The sequence below is a fragment of the Pygoscelis adeliae genome, unplaced genomic scaffold, assembly GCF_000699105.1.
Source record: "Pygoscelis adeliae isolate BGI_AS28 unplaced genomic scaffold, ASM69910v1 Scaffold290, whole genome shotgun sequence".
Lineage (NCBI taxonomy): Eukaryota > Metazoa > Chordata > Aves > Sphenisciformes > Spheniscidae > Pygoscelis > Pygoscelis adeliae.
Window position 1 is genome coordinate 788,191 of NW_008823965.1, and position 20,399 is coordinate 808,589.

A 20,399-nucleotide genomic window follows, 5' to 3' on the forward strand; every position below is an offset into this window, starting at 1 on the left:
CCCCCCCGGTGCGCTTGCAGGGAGCTGCCCCGCCCGGGAGAGGGCGGGAAGGTGGCGGACGCTCCTCCGCGAGGTGAGGGGAGGGAGCGGGTTCCTGCTCTTCCCTGACCCGTGTCTGCGCTACTGGGGCACAGAGGCCCCCGAAACGCCGATAACCTGCTGAATTAGGTTTCCTGATGCACTACGGCTACAACAGTCTTTCCTGATCGTCGGCACGGTAGAAGAAATCCCTACAGAATTACTGTCTTCCTTTAACTGGCAGAAGGTCTGTGTTTGCAGAAGCATTTAATAGTTGTTTTTAATTGTCTGTTAGGCACAAGCTAGGAGGAGGTAGTGGAGAAAGCATCCTGGTGTCGCAGCTTCAGCATGGGCTGACACTGGAATTTGAACACAGCGATTCGCCTCGTCGGCTTCGTCTCGTACTTAGCGAATTACTAGCAATTATGAATAAGGTAAATTTCTCCGTATCTGGACGCTTGCGAGTTGTACGTCAGTGGAAGTGCACTCTGGATAGGTTGATGTGCTGTCTGGTTCTGTTCCTGGTGCTGCCGTTGCGTGTGAGTACTCTTCCCCAGTTCCCACCTGCTTCGCCAAGACTTAAAGTCTCTCACTCTGGCTGAACGGTGGCGTGTGATTAAACTCCTTATGAACCCAGCTTCCTAGAGGAAGCCTGTCTTCCTCAGAACAAACGAGAGTTAATCTTTTCTCATACGATACAGGCTCTGTATATTCTGTAGTATGCTGTACTCAAATATAACGTGATTTTGTGATGCGTTAGTGCCGAAATCATATTTGAAAATGGAATGACGACTCTTCTCCATCCAGTTCTTTACTCCTATTGCAGTATGATATGAGCCACCGTCTTTCTCTTACTGCCCCTCCTCGCCCCCCCCCCTCCAGCACTTTATTTTCCTTGTGTAAACTTACCATGTTTTTAGAATTGTCAGTGAGCTATTTCTTTTTCTTCTGGAAAGAAGCAATGATACTAGCTGTATTGAAGTATTTCCACTGGTAAATATTTCTTACGCTAAACGCTTTTCTTGCCTGTTCTGTGTTTGTAGCTGTACGTTTTTGACAGTTTTTAATGTGTTCGATCTGCCGAATTGAAAGCCGTAGAAGACTGATTAGACAAATCGCTTCATAAAACCTGTTCAGTGATGATGAATAATGTCTCGTAGGTGTCAGAATCAAATGGCGAGTTTTTTCTCAAATCTTCTGAGCTCTTCGAGAGTCCTGTTTATCTGGAGGAGGCAGCAGATGTTCTCTGCATTTTGCAAGCAGGTGTAGTATTCTGTATTTATAGTGTTTTCTAACTTGTTACAAATGTAAAAAAATAACTTTTGGAGCTGTTGTGACTGATTTAAGGTTAATCTAGGCTGTTTAGCTCTTTGAAAAGGAATAGATCACAGATTGATTTTTCCATTTATTGATTTGAGCGTGTTATTGAAATGCACGTTAAAAGCAAGGTTTTGCTTGTTTCACGGTGAAATGCTGTAACTTTGAAAACTTCTTATCTAGAGCTGCCATCGCTGTTGCCAATAGTTGATGTGGCTGAAGCTCTGTTGCACGTGAAAAATGGAGCCTGGTTCCTCTGCCTTCTGGTGGCCAATGTTCCTGATAGCTTTAACGAGGGTGAGTTACAGTTTCTTCTTGTCCAGCTTACTTTTTCTAAAGGTTTGAAATGATTTCTAGCAATATCGAATGGGCTACACCACGACTCGTAAGTATTTGCATGGGAGAGCGTTTGGCTTATGAAATATAATTTGAATGCTTTTATACCTAGAGGTGCTGATAGGCTCCCCTTCTCATCACGTTGATTCCCCTTTTTTGCAGCCTACTCGTAGACTCACTGTGTGCATCTTGCAGCTTTTCATCTGTAGGTCACCTTTATAAAGGCTGACTTGGGCAGTGAATGACTGGGACTGCGAACCTGGCCTAGGCTTGCTAATAGTTCTTGTCCCTCAGACGGAGCCGTATTATGAAGTGAAAAAATTTGTATTGACGTTGCCTGTTTAGCATCCCTCACCTTGCAATAAGATTTCGGTCTCCAGGGCTGCCAGATGCACGGGTTACATTAGATAGAGTATGAGTAGTAATTGGATGATGCATAAATCTGCAGTCACCCTGAAATTCCTCTGAGGAGGAGGAGCGTTTCCTTATTCTGCTTATATAGTGTGGATCATGAGTTCTTGCCCGGCCAAGATTTGTGCGGCCCAGCTGATAAATCATAGTGAGCTGAACAGAATGGCTTGGCTTTGTGTGTTAACGTTTACGTGGCTTTCTGTTGGAAAAGTCAGATTTACTTACGCCTCCTGTTGGATATTTAGTCTGTAGAGGTTTGATTAAGAACGGTGAACGGCAGGACGAGGAAAGTGTTGGAGGCCGTCGTAGAACAGAAGCACTTCGCCACCTGTGTAAAATGAACCCTTCCCAAGCTTTAAGGGTCCGAGGCATGGTGGTAAGTCTGTCATTAGTCTGTCATGAGAATCATAATGATGATCGTTATTGGAGCTTTAAAGCCAAAAAAGATGATTGAGCCTGAGCATTTTATCTAGGTGGAAGAGTGTCATCTACCAGGTCTTGGTGTGGCTTTGACCTTGGATCACACCAAAAATGAAGCTTCAGATGATGGAGTGAGTGACCTGGTGTGTTTTGTGAGTGGTTTGCTACTTGGAACAAACGCGAAAGTTCGAACTTGGTTTGGAACTTTTATCCGAAATGGCCAACAGGTATGAAAATCTTTAAATATTCTGCTTTTTAAAAAATATTCTTGACAGCTTGCTGTAGCTCTCCTGGATGTGGGCACCCATATTTGTCTGGATGCGTGTAAATCCTGTTGCATGTCTTGGAGCAACCTTTACAAGGCAACGTCGTCTTATAGGACCATCAGGTCTATAGTGTCCCTGTCTATTTGGTTGTTCCTCTGAGAGGTTTTCAGGTAGATGATTCAGTAGGAATGGAAACCAGGGAATTGTAAGTTCATAATATTTACCTGATAAATTTGTTCATCCTCAGTGTTCACAATAGGAAGTTGCATCTTGACTTGCTTAGGTGGTTGAGTTAGTTAAAGCTGGTGTTTTGATGTAATAAGCTGTTGTAATATGATCATGTGTTGCCTGTTGCCCTGGTACTGACAATTGGATTTAAAAAAAAATTCCTCTTCCCCCCCCTCCCCTTCTTTTTTTTCCTTGACTTCATCATTACGGAAGCTCTTATGTAATACATTGTTTGATGGGATGAATTTTACATTGTTGTTCTCGTCTTTTAACCTCTTACACAGAGAAAAAGAGATAACATCAGTTCTGTGCTCTGGCAAATGAGGAGACAGCTGCTCCTGGAGCTCATGGGAATCCTTCCCACGGTTCGCAGCACACATATTGTTGAAGAAGCAGATGTCGATACGGAGCCAAATGTGTCTGTGTATTCAGGACTGAAGGAAGAGCATGTCGTGAAAGCCAGCGCATTGTTACGTCTCTATTGCGCTTTGATGGGCATTGCTGGGCTGAAGTAATGCATGTTTTAATGCTCTGTGTTTTTTATTCACCGTCTGTCCATTTAAACAGAGGTTGAGACCTTTGGGCACTTTTAACATGAGCTGTCCCTTAATGCCATTGTGTCCTTGAAACAGTCTTGACAGGACTCGCCAATTTTAGTACTAGGGGAGGCCCTTCTCACGTGCTGAGGGCTGGAGTTGCCAGTTGATGGAAGTTTCTGTGTCTCTATAGTGCAGACAGCAAATATTGTCTAATGCTAAGGTCTGTGGAGACAGGTATGTTTTTTACTTTCCGGTACTATTCTCAGTAGAAAAGGTTTTTCATTCTAATGGTGAAGATCCGTTTATCAACTTTGCTGATTCTTTGTATCTAAAATAATTCGAGAAACGTGGTGCTCTCTTTAATGCTGCAAAATTGGTTCCACTGACTTGTTAAAAGAAGCCTAGGCCTAAGTGATCGGAGCAGTGTGTAGAAGAGAAAGCAGCTGAAAACTCCAGCAACTTACACTGCATGAATTTAGAATTTCTATTCCTCTGCTTTTACTTTTTAGAGAGTGCTGGTGTAGCATCTTCGTGCGTTGTTAGTTTTAATTTACGTATTGCCTAATAATAGGCAAGATTATATCCCGGGGAAGTTTTCTCACCGCTGTTTCTCTCTTAACAGAGATTTTTACGTCTTTAAGTTCAAAGCGACTTGCCCATTAATCTTGATACTCATTTATCGATGGCAACTTGATGAACAGATTAAGTAACAGAGAAAATTTAACCTTTAACCATTGTGATGAGATTGGAAATCTCTTCACTTTCAAATTAGCAGCGTGGGTTTTGTTCTTTTTCTGTCCTATTCAGGCCAACTGATGAAGAAGCTGAGCAGCTACTGCAGCTGATGACCAGCCGGCCTCCTGCAACTCCAGCTGGTGTTCGCTTTGTATCTCTTTCCTTTTGTATGCTTCTGGCCTTCTCCACTCTTGTCAGGTACCTCTCAATAAAGGAGGAGCTTTGTAAAGATATTACTGTTTTAGCAGCATTAAGGCAATGACCTCCCCAGAGCTGCACAGTTTTTCTCTCCTAATTCTTTATACAAATCCCCGTATGTTGGTTGAAGGGATTTGTCTCACGCCGTACCATAGGTGAGTAAATTGATATTCCACTCTGCTCTCCCTCTTGTTTATAGCAAATCTTTTGAGAGGGGAGCATCAGCATTAGTTTAGTTTGGAATACTTTTTGAAGGCTAAAGTAGGCCTTGTTAGTTCACTTTTCCATTGATCAAGTTTCTGGCTAAATTCTTTAGAGACCCTCTTCAAAAGAGTAGCAGTGTAGGTATTTAATGGATGTAGCTTTCTGCTGTGTCCCTTCAAGATGGGAAATTGCCTGACAATTGGACTGAAGTTTGTGCTAAATATCAGTGCTTATCAGCTGTTTGATGCTAAACTGAAAGTGACAAGAAGTCTCCCAGTTTAAGATTCCTCAAATACTGGCTTTTCTGCTAGTAATTGTTAGTAAAACTAGCGGTAGTTCCTGGGGAAAAAAGATCTTTTATGGATTTTCTTTGTGCAGCACCCCGGAACAGGAGCAACTCATGGTAATGTGGCTTAGTTGGATGATAAAGGAAGAAGCTTACTTTGAAAGGTGAGACCAGGCTTCTTTTGTTTTTAATGATTCCAGTAATCTCATGTTTACTTATGTCCTATTGGAAGTTAACTCTTCCTCTTTGTTATCATTAGCATTTCTGGTGTGTCTGCTTCTTTTGGAGAGATGCTTCTCCTGGTAGCCATGTATTTCCATAGTAATCAGCTCAGCGCTATCATTGATTTGGTCTGCTCCACCTTGGGAATGAAGGTAAATCCTAAACTGTTTCTAGCACATACATTTCTCTGTTGAAATTAACCTTTTTACTGTGTATTTATACTCCTCTATTTACTTTAGTTTTGATAGAAAGAACTTTGTTTTTGCTAATATACTTAAAGCAAATGTAGAGTAAAAAAATGGGTAACTAACTAAATTAGTTCCTCTAGAAAAACATTAAACTATGCATACCTCTTGATACAGAGGAATGTGATGATAAAAGCATCTTCAAAAAGTGCTGACTTGTTGAAATAATTATTGGCAAGAAATGAACTTTTTTAGAAGATTAATTGAAGTAGCTTCCAAACTAAGCTGCAAACTTTTTATTTTGAATAGTTTAAAGAAATACCTATATATGAAATAATTAATTTCTGAAAATTTCTGAGGGAGACTCGCCTTCAATTTACTGTTGTGAAAGAGAGTCTTATCAAATGTAAAAGCTACATAAAAGCTACATAGGTAGTTTTTAGGATAAGGAAGACGTGGAGTGATGAACTTGTGACATTTCAAAATATTTTTGTTTTACACTTGAAGTATAGATGTGAATGTTTTCCTGGTATCCCAGTGAAGACAAGTTTAAAAAGGTTAAAAGTTAACAGTTTATGAAATAAATTTGCAGTACCTATTTATAAGAAAGCTAGGACTTATATGAGAACTTTGTTCTTTGTTTCAGATTGTTATTAAGCCCAGCTCACTCAGCAGAATGAAGACAATCTTCACACAGGAGATTTTCACTGAACAGGTATTTTAAGCCTGGGTCTCCCTCCCTCTCTCCCTCCCTTCCTCCCTCTCTCCCTCCCTTCCTCCCTCCCTTTCTCTCTTCTGTAATCACTTCACTTTGACCTACAAGAAGAATCCAAGCCCTGCTGGTACTGAAGAGCCTTGGCTCTTTCTTTTTGTACTCTGATCTGATTACTTGGCTTTTTTAAATAATGGGGAAGCAAAGGAGAAAAATTGTCCACTATGACATTATTTTTTGCAGTAGCAGGAAATCGTTCACAAATGTAGTATGCGTGCTACAGTTTTACGCATACTATATTAAATTACATAAAGATGTTTTTCAGCTTCCAAACAACCAAAAATAAGTAAATGCCGGAAATAATGTAGCTGTGCGACTTTGTCACCTTGTGCTTATGCATTGTGATAAGGTGAATATTTGTGGTATTTCTCTTGTTAACTATAACTTTCCTTTAGGTTGTTACGGCCCACGCAGTTCGCGTGCCCGTTACAGGCAATCTCAGTGCCAACATTACTGGGTTTTTACCTATTCACTGCATTTACCAGCTTTTAAAAAGTCGATCATTCACCAAGCACAAAGTATCCATTAAGGTATGACCTTCATTTTATTTCTGTTCATAATTTTGAATGTTGACTAGGTTTTGCAGGCTGGTTTTTTGGTTGAATTATAGGAACAGAATTCTTGATGAATCTTACAGCCTATTACCATGTAATTTAAGAAGGAACTGTGTATTAAGTTAGAGTACCCAGTTATAGCTGGGTCCAGAGACCACAGCTTAGTGAAGTTAAAAATAGTAAGAAAGTTATCGCTCTCCCCCTGTCTGCACTTAGAATCATAGAATCATTAAAGGTTGGAAGAGACCTCCAAGATCATCGAGTCCAACCATCAACCCAACAACACCATGCCCACTAAACCATGTCCCTAAGCGCCTCATCTACCCGTCTTTTAAATACTTCCAGGGATGGTGACTCAACCACTTCCCTGGGCAGCCTGTTCCAATGTTTAACTACTCTTTCAGTAAAGAAATTTTTCCTTACATCCAATCTAAACCTCCCCTGGCGCAACTTGAGGCCATTTCCTCTCGTCCTTTCGCCAGTTACTTGGGAGAAGAGACCGACACCCACCTTGCTACAACCTCCTTTTAGGTAGTTGTAGAGAGCAATGAGGTCTCCCCTCAGCCTCCTTTTCTCCAGGCTAAACAACCCCAGCTCCCTCAGCCGCTCCTCATAAGGCTTGTTCTCCAGACCCCTCACCAGCCTCGTTGCCCTTCTCTGGACACGTTCCAACATCTCAACATCCTTCTTGTAGTGAGGGGCCCAAAACTGAACACAGTATTCGAGGTGCGGCCGCACCAGTGCTGAGTACAGGGGCACTATCACTTCCCTGCTCCTGCTGGCCACACTATTTCTGATACAGGCCAGGATGCCATTGGCCTTCTTGGCCGCCTGGGCACACTGCCGGCTCATGTTCAGCCGGCTGTCGACCAACACCCCCAGGTCCTTTTCCGCCAGGCAGCTTTCCAGCCACTCTTCCCCAAGCCTGTAGCGCTGCATGGGGTTGTTGTGGCCGAAGTGCAGGACCCGGCACTTGGCCTTGTTGAATCTCATGCAGTTGGCCTCGGCCCATCGATCCAGCCTGTCCAGGTCCCTCTGCAGAGCCTTCCTACCCTCGAGCAGATCAACACTCCTGCCCAACTTGGTGTCGTCTGCAAAATAATAAAGTCCTAGTCAGAATGATATTTCCAGCCAGAACAAGTTGGTGGGTCTGTACAGAGCAGCGTCCAGGATACACCGTTTATGACCAGGCCCAACTCAGAACTGGCATTACACTTTCCAAAGTCAAAGCCTCATTCAGTTACATTTTTTGTAAATAGTTAAAAGGGGATGTACTTGCAGACAGAAAAAATTGCCCTCCAGCTTTGAAACTGAACAGGTAATGGCATATTTTTTTCTAGGACTGGATCTATCGGCAGCTCTGTGAAACCACCACTCCGCTCCATCCTCAGTTGCTTCCTCTTATTGATGTCTACATTAACTCTATTCTTACTCCTGCATCTAAATCCAACCCAGAGGCCACAAATCAGCCTGTCACGGAACAGGAGATACTGAATGTTTTTCAAGGACTCTCTGGGGTAAATGATTTGTTTGCTTCTTTCATGTACTTCAATGTGACCGTGTGGTTCAGTATTTTGTATATATGCTTGACGCAGATTCTGTTAAGTTGCCTTGCTTTTTGTCTTTAATGCCTGTATAGTAAACTGCCTCCTACTACAGTGGTGGTCGTGCATTTTGAAGTGAATCTTGTTAGTGCTACTCAGATTTTTAGGAGGATTGCTCTTCATCCCTGTTTTGCCCTTTTCCTTGGGAACTCACCAACTCATGCTGTTGAAAATACAAAGAAAAGCACTTTGGGGATTGAAAAGTGGAGGTGGTTATGTAGGATTTGTATAATTTTTGTACCGACTTGATCTTCTTAGATAAAAATACTGTTTAACTGAAGCACTGTAGCTGTTTTTGGAAGAAGCATTTTCATTTTGATAGAAGTATGAGAATGGTCACTTGGACACATGTAGAATGAGTGCCGAGCATTGACTTGCATTGGAATCCTGGGATTACTCCTTACTAGTGTCCCAAGATATCAAAAATACATTTTATGTTTGAAGCTCATTTCAAAAAAAAAAAAAAAAGAAAAAAATATAAAAAGTTCCCTGCAACTTTCAGCTTGGACCTCATATGGCTTGATATTTTTATACAAGGCTTACTGCCTTACCTTTCTTCATATTTGCAGGTAAATCCAAATTTTTGTTCTCAAGAATCAGGATTGCAACATGACCTTTCTATGTGGTTTTATGTACAGGGAGAAAATACTCGTCTTACTCAGCGATACAGCATCACAACACAATTGCTTGTCCTCTACTATGTCCTGTCGTACGAAGAAGCACTTCTGGCAAACACAAAGATACTAGGTATATGCGAGTGCATCAGTGGAAAACAGATTAACTGAAAATGAGATGCTAAGAGAGGAATTCTTACAATAACCAAAATTCATGTTGCTGTCAGATTCAAGCACAGCATAAAAAGTTTAGATTCTTGTAATAAGTAAAGCATTGCTGTAGAAATTCAGGAGATAAAGTTTCTGCTAAAACTCTGCAGTTGAGTAATTTGTTTTCCAGATTAAAAAAGTCCAAGCTGGCCAAAAAATTACCAGAAACGTTTATGACCATCTAATAAATACAGCAACAATTAACAAAGACTTCTTAATTACTTCAGACCTTCATTTATTCATGTGTCATCAAACTTGCACACACATTTCTTTGGGTTTTTTGTAGTTGACAATACTGAATGATCCCTTTTTACCTTTGAAATTGAGACTTTAAATCAATTCTAAAAGGATGTTGTGTAGTTTATTGACAGAGTTTAATTTCAGTGAAAACATAGTGTTTATATCTGGTGGGTGTCTTTACCTGCCCTTTTTAGGGTGCAAAACTTCCAGCATTCATCAGTGCTATTTTTTTCATGCTATTCAAGAAGGACTGAAATACTGTAAAATCAATTACAGTTCTTCCTGCGTTTATAACTTCCACCTCACTACAGGGTGTTCTGTGTGCCAGCAGTTTGAATTCCATGTACCAGCTGATAACCATTTTTTTTTAAGAATAAAAAACCTTGAATAAAGAAAGTGCAGATTTGAGCTATGATCTCAAAATCAGTTGTACTTGGCCAAAGATAGTATGGAGATCTTGCGAACAAATCTAAATGCCCGGGAAATCTTTAAATGGCAACGTTCACAGAAATGGTTTCCTGAAGAGCTTAATTTAATACTTTAACAGCAACGGGGTGTGTTATTTGGGATTTTCTCTATTTTACCTGCATAATATAGAGACAACTGCTTTACATTTTCTTTATTGATTCAGTTGGGGAAATAATTTTTTCCAGCGGTAACTGTTACACGTGGTTTCTTGTCCTGTTCCCTTCCAGCTGCCATGCAGAAAAAGCCCAAGTCTTACTCTTCAGCATTGATGGATCAGATTCCAATCAAGTACCTCATCCGGCAGGCACAAGGACTGCAGCAGGAGCTGGGAGGTATATCTGTGTGTGAAAGTCTAACGGGCATGAAGAAGGAAGGCTAAGCGTGTTTCCAGCTCTGTGGCTAGTGTCTGTTTCATAGTGTGTCTTCCTTTCTCTTTCTTTTAAAATCTGTCAGTAGTAACTAGTGAGATTACAGATGTGTTTGAAGAGTAATAGTGAAAGTTCGAGGAAGGCAGTTCTTTTTAGAGTAGGTCTTACCTACCTAGGGTAGGTTTTAGAGTAGGAATTGCCTGAGAATTTTTAATTATTCCAGGCTGAGTTTAAGAGTTACTATAGGGTCCTGCTACCTTTCCAAAAGGTAACTTTTCCTTTCTGCTGGAGTTAGAATATCAGGCTGTAAACATGCAAGCTCATTGAACTTCTTGGTAGGGATTCAGTTAAGGTCTGTTGTTGAAATGATAGGCACAAATATGTTCAGGTGAAAGATGCAGCTATTCAAATCTAAGATGTATACTTTCTTAATACCCCTAAAGGCTTGCATTCTGCACTGCTACGCCTTCTTGCAACTAACTACCCACACCTCTGCATTGTGGAAGACTGGATCTGTGAGGAACAGATCACGGGCACTGATGCCTTACTGAGGAGGATGCTTCTTACAAACGTTGCGAAGAATCACTCTCCCAAACAGCTCCAAGAAGGTAAATAACTTCATTTGAAGTAAGCAGTGTTCTTTCCAAATTGGTTGGCATATAGTGGTTTAGGACGTGTGTAGCCGTTTAATTCATTTGATTGGACTGCGTTTGTATAATGAAAACGTTCTGCTGCCAAGTCAGAAAAAATGTCAGAAGTCCAGTTTTACCAAGATCCGATTGTCTTTATTTTATAGCATTTTCTGTGCTGCCTGGAAATCATACCCAGCTGATGCAGATCTTAGAACACTTAACACTTCTCTCAGCTGGTGAATTGATCCCATATGCAGAAGTATTGACATCAAATATGAATTGCTTGCTGAATGCTGGAGTCCCTCGGAGGATTCTTCAGACTGTCAATAAACTGTGGATGGTTCTTAACACCGTGATGCCAAGAAGGTAGGCTCAAAATACTGTTTAGTTTGTTGTTGCAGATAGGTGGAATGCCACTTTCTATTTCAAAAATAATGACGCAATGCCTTTTTCTGGGAAATCGGAGGTTGTGACTGAATAGAATGTGTAGGAGTTGCATTCCTTTTTGCTTTGTTGAAATTTTTAACCTTTGCATTTAAAAGGAATGTACTTCTTGTTCTCAGGGGAAAGGAAGTCACTAGCTCGCTTAAAATATAGGAGCATGGTTTTATAGTCATAGCAATTTGTCATAAACAAATGCTGAAAAACTGCTGAAACATGAACTCGCTTTGGTAAGAATGTGCCTTTTCTGAGGAACTGGATGCTCTATTGCAGTGAAAACAGTTTGGTCGCTATAATGCCAGTGAATGTAAATTAACTATATCTTGGTTAACTTCAAGGGCTGCAAATGAAGTATGGGGTTTTTGCTCCTTGATAGGCCTAGAAGAGTACAGCTAACTGAGATGAGTGAGTGTCCAGATGCTTATGTGATCCCTTTTCGCATACGGATTATCTATTAAAAAATGGTAAAAAATAATCTCTTTTTAGGTTGTGGGTGATGACTGTTAATGCTCTGCAGCCTTCAGTAAATGTAGTCCGACAGCAGAAATACACTCAGAATGATCTGATGATTGATCCTTTGATTGTACTAAGATGCGATCAGAGAGTTCATAGGTAAGCATCTCCCTCCTTTAGCTTTTTATGTTCTGTGGTACTTACATTGATACACAGTGAATGCTAAACATAAAGGTGTCTCACAGAAAACTTCTAAAAGCTTTCAGTACTTCAAAACATATTTTCAGACTAATCATATGAGCTTGTAAGTTCCATCTTTTTCGTATTAAGCTTGTTGGTTTGAGGACTGAGCTGTTTCAGCATGTCGTACCGTCCAGCTGAGTGTCTTGTTGGACAACCTTACACCCAGTTCTGTTTTGGAAACTTTGGGATTTGTACATAGGTCATCCATTTTAGATTTGTGTGTGTGTGTGAATTTGTTCTAAATAGACATTGCAGCATGCTTAAAATGGCTGCTGCCACATGGTGGTGGTGGTGATTGAGGTTGTAGCTGTAACATCCTTCCACTTCACACGGTCTTTTGCCATCCCTCATGGGCCTGTAGGCATTCCATCTTTTTGGGTAATGGTTTCTGCCAGTGGGTGCTTGATGGATATGACAAAGGTAGATTTGCTTAATTTCCCAAGAAAGTCTTTCAGTAGTACTTAGAAATAAGTACCTCTAGATGTCAGTGACGACAGGGGAGAATGTGCAATGCTGCTTTATGCTCTGATGCAGAAGAATAAGCTGAGAATTTAAGTAGTGAAAATGATCGTAATCGATAGCAGTGGACCAGCTTTTAAGGAGAATATGAAATAATGCAAACAATAAGTCAGACTTTGTAAATTATGACTTTGCTTTTTCATAGTAATGAGGAAAATTGCATCTGTTATTCTAAAAAGATACGGTTAATCATTTTAAACGTACTTTAGCCCCTAGCTTTATTGCTTGTATATTCTTTTTCACGTTTTCTCAGTTGTGGTTTATTTTTCCCCTTTTTTATTATCCTTTTGCTCATAATAAATGGCTAATAGTCAACTTGATTTGTTCTTCATGTTCTTGTTGGTATGCATCTGTCCCCCCTTGCCTTTTAGCAATTGAGCCGTGAATCCAATTTGCATTTGAGTTGCTACAACTCTGCTAGACTTCAAGTTTCTGTTGATGACATCTTTAATCCCCAACCCGTAGGTGAAATATTTAAATGTCTGTCCCTTCAACCCTGGATGCAAATTGAAAATCCTATGTTTCTAAAACTGTTAGGGAGATTTGTAATGCAGTGTGATTTGAACATTATCATTGTAGTATTGCGAAAGCAGTTCAGAGCTTGTCTGCCTCATTTTTCTCCATCATTCAGATAATTATTTTTCCTTATTTCACGTACAGCTGACCCTTTTCATATCTCCTTTGTTCATCAGAAATTAGTCTCTTCAGCAGTTCCTCGTTTTTGTAGAGTGTACGCATACATGTGTGTGCATGAGAGAAGCAGGACTGAATGGCAGGGCAGCAGAAGAGATTGTGACCTTTAGTATTTTGCTGTCCTAGGGAAAAGGCTTTAGTATGAACCAGACTACAACCAAATGAGCCTTTGATGAGTGCTTTTAGTTTGTTCATATTATTACATACTGCCTACTGAAGTGCCTTTATTTTATCATGTGTTCCCGTATCAGAAGTCCTCCTCTGATGGATATAACTTTGCACATGTTGAACGGATATCTTCTTGCTTCAAAAGCTTACCTCAATTCTCACCTAAAAGAAACAGCAGAGCAGGACATTAGGCCATCCCAAAACAATGCCATGGGTCCAGAGGCCCCAGAAGTTACAAGGGAAGAATTAAAAAATGCATTGCTTGCTGCTCAGGTAAGGGGGGAGAAATGGGTATTAAATGTTGTGAGGAAAGACAATGATAAAACAGAAATACAGAAACAGGAAATTAAAAAAGGAGACCTTTTAACTTTGTTACCACAAAAAAGAAAACCGCCTCTGTATTCAGACTGTTAAATGTTTTCGGCCTTCTGTTTTCTAGTCCAAAGCATTGTGTTGGTTAATTGCTTTGATAGTGTTCGTTTCTGTTAGAACATAGTTCTGCTTACTAGCCCTTTTGCCTTGTTGATTGTGCTATCCAGAGGCTCTTTCTGTACTTAGATTTGGAGCAGTAAAACATGAATAGATGTGACAGACCTATGCTGTCATAGATCATTTGAACTATGTTATTTAAGAGAAGCAGCCAGCATTGTAAAGTGTGAGGCTGAAGAATAGGTAACTTGCTTAGCTTGACATGATGGGAATTCTTGAGTCATCCTGTTTCACAGACAGTTTCTTCTTACCTCTGTCTGGAAGAACGTCACATATATAGTCCCTATTAGAAGATGATTTTTGAATTAATAAGTTTTATATTTAAATGAGTAGTGTAGTCTCACCTGAATACTGAGAGTAACATGGCCACGTGCATATTTTGTCTGATCTGGATGCTTTAAGGAACCATTGGATACTTATTTTGAAACAGTATGAGATTCCTTTGAATTTACTCTCTTGATCTGTGATTATGATGATCTGCTGGATTTAAGCTTTTTTTCTTTGAGTCTTGAGTAGGTAAAGTGTTGGGTTTTTTTCAATGTTCTACAGGATTTGCGATTCTTGAACTGAGTTGTTTTTATTCTATATCAAAAAAAATCTACAGCTAGAAATTCTAGCCACCTGACAGTCTTCTGTTTCTTAAATTGTCATTACTTTGTATTTGATTTCTTTGATTTCATTGGGGTTTTTTATGCATGTTCTGTTGCTTATTTTCTTCACAGGACAGTGCTGCTGTGCAGATTCTTCTAGAGATCTGCTTACCTACAGAAGAAGAGAAAGCCCAGAGCAGTAATACCCACAGTTTGCTAAAGAGTGTTCATGGTACCACAGGCCCTAAGAGTCCTGAACTAGAAGAAGAAGAAGACAGCTTGCTGTGTAATCTTCGAGAGGTCCAGTGTCTGATCTGCTGTCTACTGCATCAGATGTATATAGCTGATCCCAACATAGTCAAACTAGTTCATTTCCAGGTCTGCTTTACACTATTTTAGTTCTTCCATGGTTTCTCTGGTTAAGAGCAAGCCAGATAAAGTGGTCAAAGGATGTTGAATGCTGCTGTTGTGTTCCTCAGAAATTATAATGGCCCACTTCTCTGCTTCCCGTCTCGCCAAATTTGCCGTACCTACATTTCCTCCGTATTTCAGTGCTTGGACTGTGTGTTGTAGCCAAGAAAGGAGCAGCTAAACTATGCCTGTTCCTCATCATTAAACACATGCTTTGTTTGTGCCTCTGCCCTTTTTTATACCAAAATAGTTTGTCCATTCTAGGCCAAGGAAAACTGTCCTAATCATCTTATAATTACTTGTTCCACATCTTTTGTGGGTTACTTTTTTCTGGCCATGTTGTTAAATTAGTATACCCATTATTCAAAAGTGTAATTTGGCTTCAAATGTAAACATCTTCTTATCTTTCCTTTTTGTTAGGGCACAGTTTATCTCTTTAGAGTGGAAGGAGAAAGGTTGCCCCTGCCAAAGCAGCTGTATGCCTTCAAAAAAAGAAGAGGGGAAAGATTAGCGAATTTTTTAATATAAATGTGTTTTTAGTGTGTGTTAAATTGGCCATTGCCAGATGGCAGGCTCTTTGAAAGGAGTTAATTTGCCTTGACCTGGAACTGATTAAGTGACTAAAAAAGTCATAATGGTGCTGTCGTGAAATAAGCAAGTTGGGGCCTACGGTAAAGTTTGGAACGCAGGGGAAAGACAGAGAAGGAAAGGGTCACTGCAGCCTGGTTTAGTCTGGGGAGTGGAGGGAGAGTTTCTATGCAAATAATACACTGAGTATTGAGGATAAAGAACTGGGTTTGTCACCCAGCCTGCCTTGTGTTGCCTTGGGATACAGGCCTGTTGCTTATAATTCTGAACAAAAGAGATTTACAAATATGTAAGTTTTGAAAAAAGCATTAACGCAGATCTAATTTAAAATCTTAATTGAAGCAGAATTTTTAAAACGCCTTTGATAGATCTGTTTTCTTAATCACGTAGGGTTATCCATGTGAACTTCTGGCACTGACAGTGGCGGGGATTCCGTCGATGCACATCTGTCTGGATTTCATACCGGAGCTCATTGCCCAGCCTGAACTTGAAAAACAGGTACTGTACAGTCATCTGGTTTGAGAATCACTGTAAGTAGTTAACCCTGATGAAGTATAGGTTAAGGGGAGAAAATAAAAGGATCACTAAAAAAAATCTCGTTCTAACTTGACTAGGATATTAAGGTAATATCTGTAGCCCTTTTACCTCAAATTAAAGGCCCAGCCCTCGCCCCCAAATTGGGCATTGTGACAACTCCGCTGGCATATCTCTCTACACTTGTTTAGGAAATACTCATGAATTTCAATATTGCCCTCAAGAACATGAATAAAAGCACTTTTCAGTAATGACTTTCATTCGTTCTTTATAGTGAGTATAAATCCTTTGGCAAAGGTTTTACCTACTTAGTTTTTATCTGATACTTTATAGCTACAGGAAATTGTATGAAGATGTAAATTTTGAAATCTTTTTTGGAAAGATATTCTGTAGAACAGATGCAGCAGCCTTAAGATCAAAATTTTATTCATTCTCATGAAAAGTTTGCCTACTAAGTCTTTTTCCAGGGAGTATTACTGCTGTTTCTTGAAGCGAGCTTGGGACAAGACTGTAAGGTGTAAATTTCTAAATCAATTAAAATTTCTCCTTTGCCAGTTGTCTTACCAGTTCTTTCCCTGGACTAGCTGCAAGAACGAAGCCTGCTAGAATGGCATGTGCGGCTTTACTCAAAGTTACACTATTTGAATCTGAAGAGTGGTGGTTTCTTGTCACTACAAGCTCAGCAAAGGGGGAGTCAGGAGTTTGATTTTGAAACGTTTCACCAGTATTTTTGAAGGTCTTCTCATGACGATTATGAAAAACAATGGCAAATAATTGTTCATTATTACTTTCTAAAGCGATTTGTAGACCTTGATTTGGTATAGTGTGACAAGGGGAGATTATATATTTGGCTAGTTGTAGGTAATTGGAATTTGTTAGGCTAAAGATTTCTGTTTTCTATATCAAGCCAACTTTGTAGTTGTTCTTATTTAATTCCTTCTCAAATACAAAGTTACTGCTGATTAGAAGACACTCAACTAAAGTTAAAACTAGAACACATCGGACCTTAAACAGCTTTTACAAGGACTGTATTGTAAATTGCCTGTTGCTTGGTTGCTCGTTGTTAATGTCGGAACAAATTGTGGGGGAGATTCTGAAACACTAATGCTGGTACTTTGATTAATGTTAAATGTGTGGCTTTTTTTTTCTTAATGTCAGCAGAAGAATTTCACAATAATTATTTTTAAGGCTTCTCTGATTTTCATTTCCTCATTGGTAAAATAGGGAATATTTACTAACTTGTAAGTTACGTGAAGAGCTTTGGATAGAAAGTGCAAAGCAATCTGTAACTTCATTGCTTATTTCTCTTTTGCCTTTCACCTACTTAACAGATATTTGCCATCCAGTTACTCTCATTTTTGTGTATCCAGTACGCACTACCTAAATCTCTCAGCGTGGCTCGTTTAGCCATCAATGTGATGGGAACCCTACTCACAGGTAAGCACTCCAGCAACCCCTAAATACATTGTTGTGTAAATTAGAATTATTTGTCTAGGTTGAATGCAGTTTTGTCTAAATGCCACTGTGTTAATTACCAGTGTAAAAGTAACAACAATTCTTGACTGGATTTTTACAATAATTCCTTTTTCCTTAACCATTTCCTTTTCCTTGATAGTTTTAACCCAGTCGAAGCGCTATGCTTTTTTTATGCCGACCCTGCCTTGCTTGGTGTCATTCTGTCAAGCCTTTCCTCCTTTGTATGAGGATATTATGTCTCTGCTGATACAAATAGGACAAGTTTGTGCCTCTGATGTTGCTACGCAGACAAGAGACTTTGACCCAATTATTACACGTAAGTACCTTGTATTTCAAAAGTAACGACACGGTCCCAGGGAGAAAATTATGTTAACGTTTCAAAAGTTTGAGTGTAGTTGGAATGCAGTATGAAATTTATTGCTGTTGTCTTGTAAATATAGAAGGAATAGGGATAGGTGGATTTACTGGATTGGAGGAGAGAGTTTAGAGGCTAAAGGGGCTGAAAGTACCCCTTTTATTAAGCTTTGTACTGCCTTCCTTCTGTTTTATTTCCCTGCTTGCATCGTTTCAAGATGTATCCCTGCATGCAAGTGTTGTGCATAGAATTTGCCGTTGTAGTCCAAGGATGAAAGACGTGAGCAAAGGCCATTGGCTTTTGAGAACATAAGGACGTTTCAACTCCTCAGCTGAGGCATAACAGCCATATAAATCTTCCTAATCTGTTGGAAACGCAAAGTCAGATGAGCTATCTGACGTCTTACACATGACATAGCATGGTTGGATAAATATATAGTGATTGTGTGAACACAGATTAACCGTTTAAGTGTATCGGTTGATCTTGAGCATGTTTTTGTCTCTTTTTTTCGTCTAAAGACAAATGCTCTGTTCATGTGATACAAGGTTCCCTGATGCTATCTGTGCTAGGATATTTATGTTAAGAGAAGTAAGAGGGAATATAAAAAACCCCAAAGGAGTCAGACGTAAGTAAATGAAAAAGAAATGTTGTAGTGTCTCTGAAATAATCTGTGGAGTTAAGCCTGGTGCATGAAGTAGCGACGGCTCAAATTTGCAATTTCATAGCATACATGTTTGTGTTACAGCTGTAATGTAACAATTTTAAAAATTTATTTATTTAGATGTACTTTTGCGGCTTTTACTTAATTTTCTAGGTCTCCAGCAACTAAAGGAGAAACCACATGAAGCATCCGGACTTTGTAATGATTCGTCTAACAAAAGTTGTTCAAGGGACACTGCAAGCATGGACCCCGATGTTCGGTTGTGCCAGTGCGTTGAAAATACTATCATTGAGATAATTAACATGAGCGTAAGTGGAGTTTAGGAAGAACACAAATGCAATTGTACTGTAGCTAGTCCCACGGTCAATGGTGTCTAAATTTGGAGAAAGCTGTGAAAGTGGACTGAGGAGCTGGAGCGCAAGAAGTCCGTGTTTTTCATTCACTTGATTCAGTTATGGCTGAAAAGAAAAGAATTCTTTAAAGATGCTTATGTTGCTTCCAGTGAAAACTTTTGAGGTTGATGGGGTCAGTAAATAATTTGAAACTGAGCATGATTTTCAGGCTTGCTTGGTTTCTGAAGTGATACAGCAACGCACCCGAAAGGGTTTTGTAACACTCTGAAAAGTGAATGCTTAATTTGTTGAGCAAACAGCAAAATGATGGGTAAGAAAAGTTTGAAGTTGAAGTGCTTTGCTTAAGTTCAATGAGCTGCTGTTCCAGAGCCTCGCGAAGCAAGACGGAGTAAAAAACTCCAAGGAAGACTTGAAAAAGTGGTGTTAGTAACTTGCACCATCACATTGAGTACTAAGAAAATACTTCAACTTTTTTTTATTGGTGTTTCAAACCATTGGTCAAAGTTTCATTTCACGAGATCAGGAACTTCATTTAAAGATCAGCCAGCCTTCACTAGAAGTTTGAAACTGGTCTACAAGTTTCTTTAAAAAAAAGTACTAGTACTACTAAATGAGCTGTGTGTGATTTTTTTTAAAGAATATGTATTTTTCATGCAGCTCAGATGGCTTAGTATTTTTTAATATCACTTAGTTTAAAAGAGATGAGAAAGACTTCAAGAAATGAGTGCAAAGGTATCTTAAGTTGTCATCAGGATAAGATTAAAAAAAAAAATTAGTGTTGAGGGTGAGAGTGACAGAAGCTAAATCTCCCTATAATGAAAGGAATGATGGATTTCAGCCATACCAAAGTGGTTACATGCAGCTCAGTGGACAAGCAGGCTGAATCCTTTGTGCTTCAGGCATGAAGCTGATTGTTCTTTCATATACAAAGGCTGCAGGATTTGGCCTCGATGGCTGTGTTTTGTGGCATTGCAGAAGGGGGTGTGTGGTGCAATATTTGGGAGTTTCTCAAAGGTTGCACAAGCTTTTATGTGAGGCAGCACATGGTTTTGCGGCAGAGAAAGAAAATTAGCGTTTGGCTGTTGTCCCAGAAGTGAATGTACTACTTCAACACGCTGGAAATGCTGAACTTGTCAATCCAGCACTTACTTTTTTCTTAAATGACAGCATCCAGGGTCCTTAAATAAGTAAAATATTTTTCAGTTAAAAGCAGTTTATATTCCAGGGGTTAACGGTCTGATTCTTCAGCGCGGCCTTGGGAAAACCTTGCGTAGCTTGTCTTCTGCCCGTGTTGGACGGTGGTTTGGGAAGGCTAATAGCGAATTGCCAAACAGACTTGGGTTTGCCTTCCAGGATTACCAGCGTGCTGCAACCATCCGATAACACCATCTAGCTGCCACGTATATTTTTGTCATCTTGATGTAAAGTATGTAAATACTCTACATGTATGTATTTTTCTTCCTCTAAGTGTGATTTTATATGCTGTAGGGGTATTTAAATAAAAGAAACCTAGTGTATGACTTGATTTCAGGTGTTCGCGGGTCGTACGCAGCTGAGCCCGGGGGCGGCCTCCCCCGCGGCACGGAACAGCCCCGCGG

General features: G+C 39.9%; 1 protein-coding gene across 1 annotated transcript in view; it reads left to right on the forward strand.

The window, feature by feature from the left end:
* Nucleotides 1-20,322, forward strand: part of INTS2 (integrator complex subunit 2) — a 21,275-nt gene extending 953 nt beyond the window's left edge. The window contains exons 2-24 of the mRNA XM_009324293.1: nucleotides 314-452; nucleotides 1,179-1,281; nucleotides 1,519-1,632; nucleotides 2,328-2,458; nucleotides 2,556-2,729; nucleotides 3,281-3,507; nucleotides 4,343-4,468; nucleotides 5,051-5,122; nucleotides 5,218-5,332; nucleotides 6,012-6,080; nucleotides 6,533-6,667; nucleotides 8,032-8,208; nucleotides 8,934-9,042; nucleotides 10,055-10,159; nucleotides 10,639-10,803; nucleotides 10,992-11,193; nucleotides 11,755-11,880; nucleotides 13,428-13,617; nucleotides 14,556-14,801; nucleotides 15,813-15,920; nucleotides 17,288-17,393; nucleotides 17,572-17,748; nucleotides 18,602-20,322. Of these exons, the coding sequence (XP_009322568.1) occupies nucleotides 314-452; nucleotides 1,179-1,281; nucleotides 1,519-1,632; nucleotides 2,328-2,458; nucleotides 2,556-2,729; nucleotides 3,281-3,507; nucleotides 4,343-4,468; nucleotides 5,051-5,122; nucleotides 5,218-5,332; nucleotides 6,012-6,080; nucleotides 6,533-6,667; nucleotides 8,032-8,208; nucleotides 8,934-9,042; nucleotides 10,055-10,159; nucleotides 10,639-10,803; nucleotides 10,992-11,193; nucleotides 11,755-11,880; nucleotides 13,428-13,617; nucleotides 14,556-14,801; nucleotides 15,813-15,920; nucleotides 17,288-17,393; nucleotides 17,572-17,748; nucleotides 18,602-18,771 (3,286 nt within the window). The 3' untranslated portion in view covers nucleotides 18,772-20,322. The remainder of the gene's footprint in view (nucleotides 1-313; nucleotides 453-1,178; nucleotides 1,282-1,518; nucleotides 1,633-2,327; nucleotides 2,459-2,555; nucleotides 2,730-3,280; nucleotides 3,508-4,342; nucleotides 4,469-5,050; nucleotides 5,123-5,217; nucleotides 5,333-6,011; nucleotides 6,081-6,532; nucleotides 6,668-8,031; nucleotides 8,209-8,933; nucleotides 9,043-10,054; nucleotides 10,160-10,638; nucleotides 10,804-10,991; nucleotides 11,194-11,754; nucleotides 11,881-13,427; nucleotides 13,618-14,555; nucleotides 14,802-15,812; nucleotides 15,921-17,287; nucleotides 17,394-17,571; nucleotides 17,749-18,601) is intronic.
* Nucleotides 20,323-20,399: the final 77 nt, after the last annotated feature.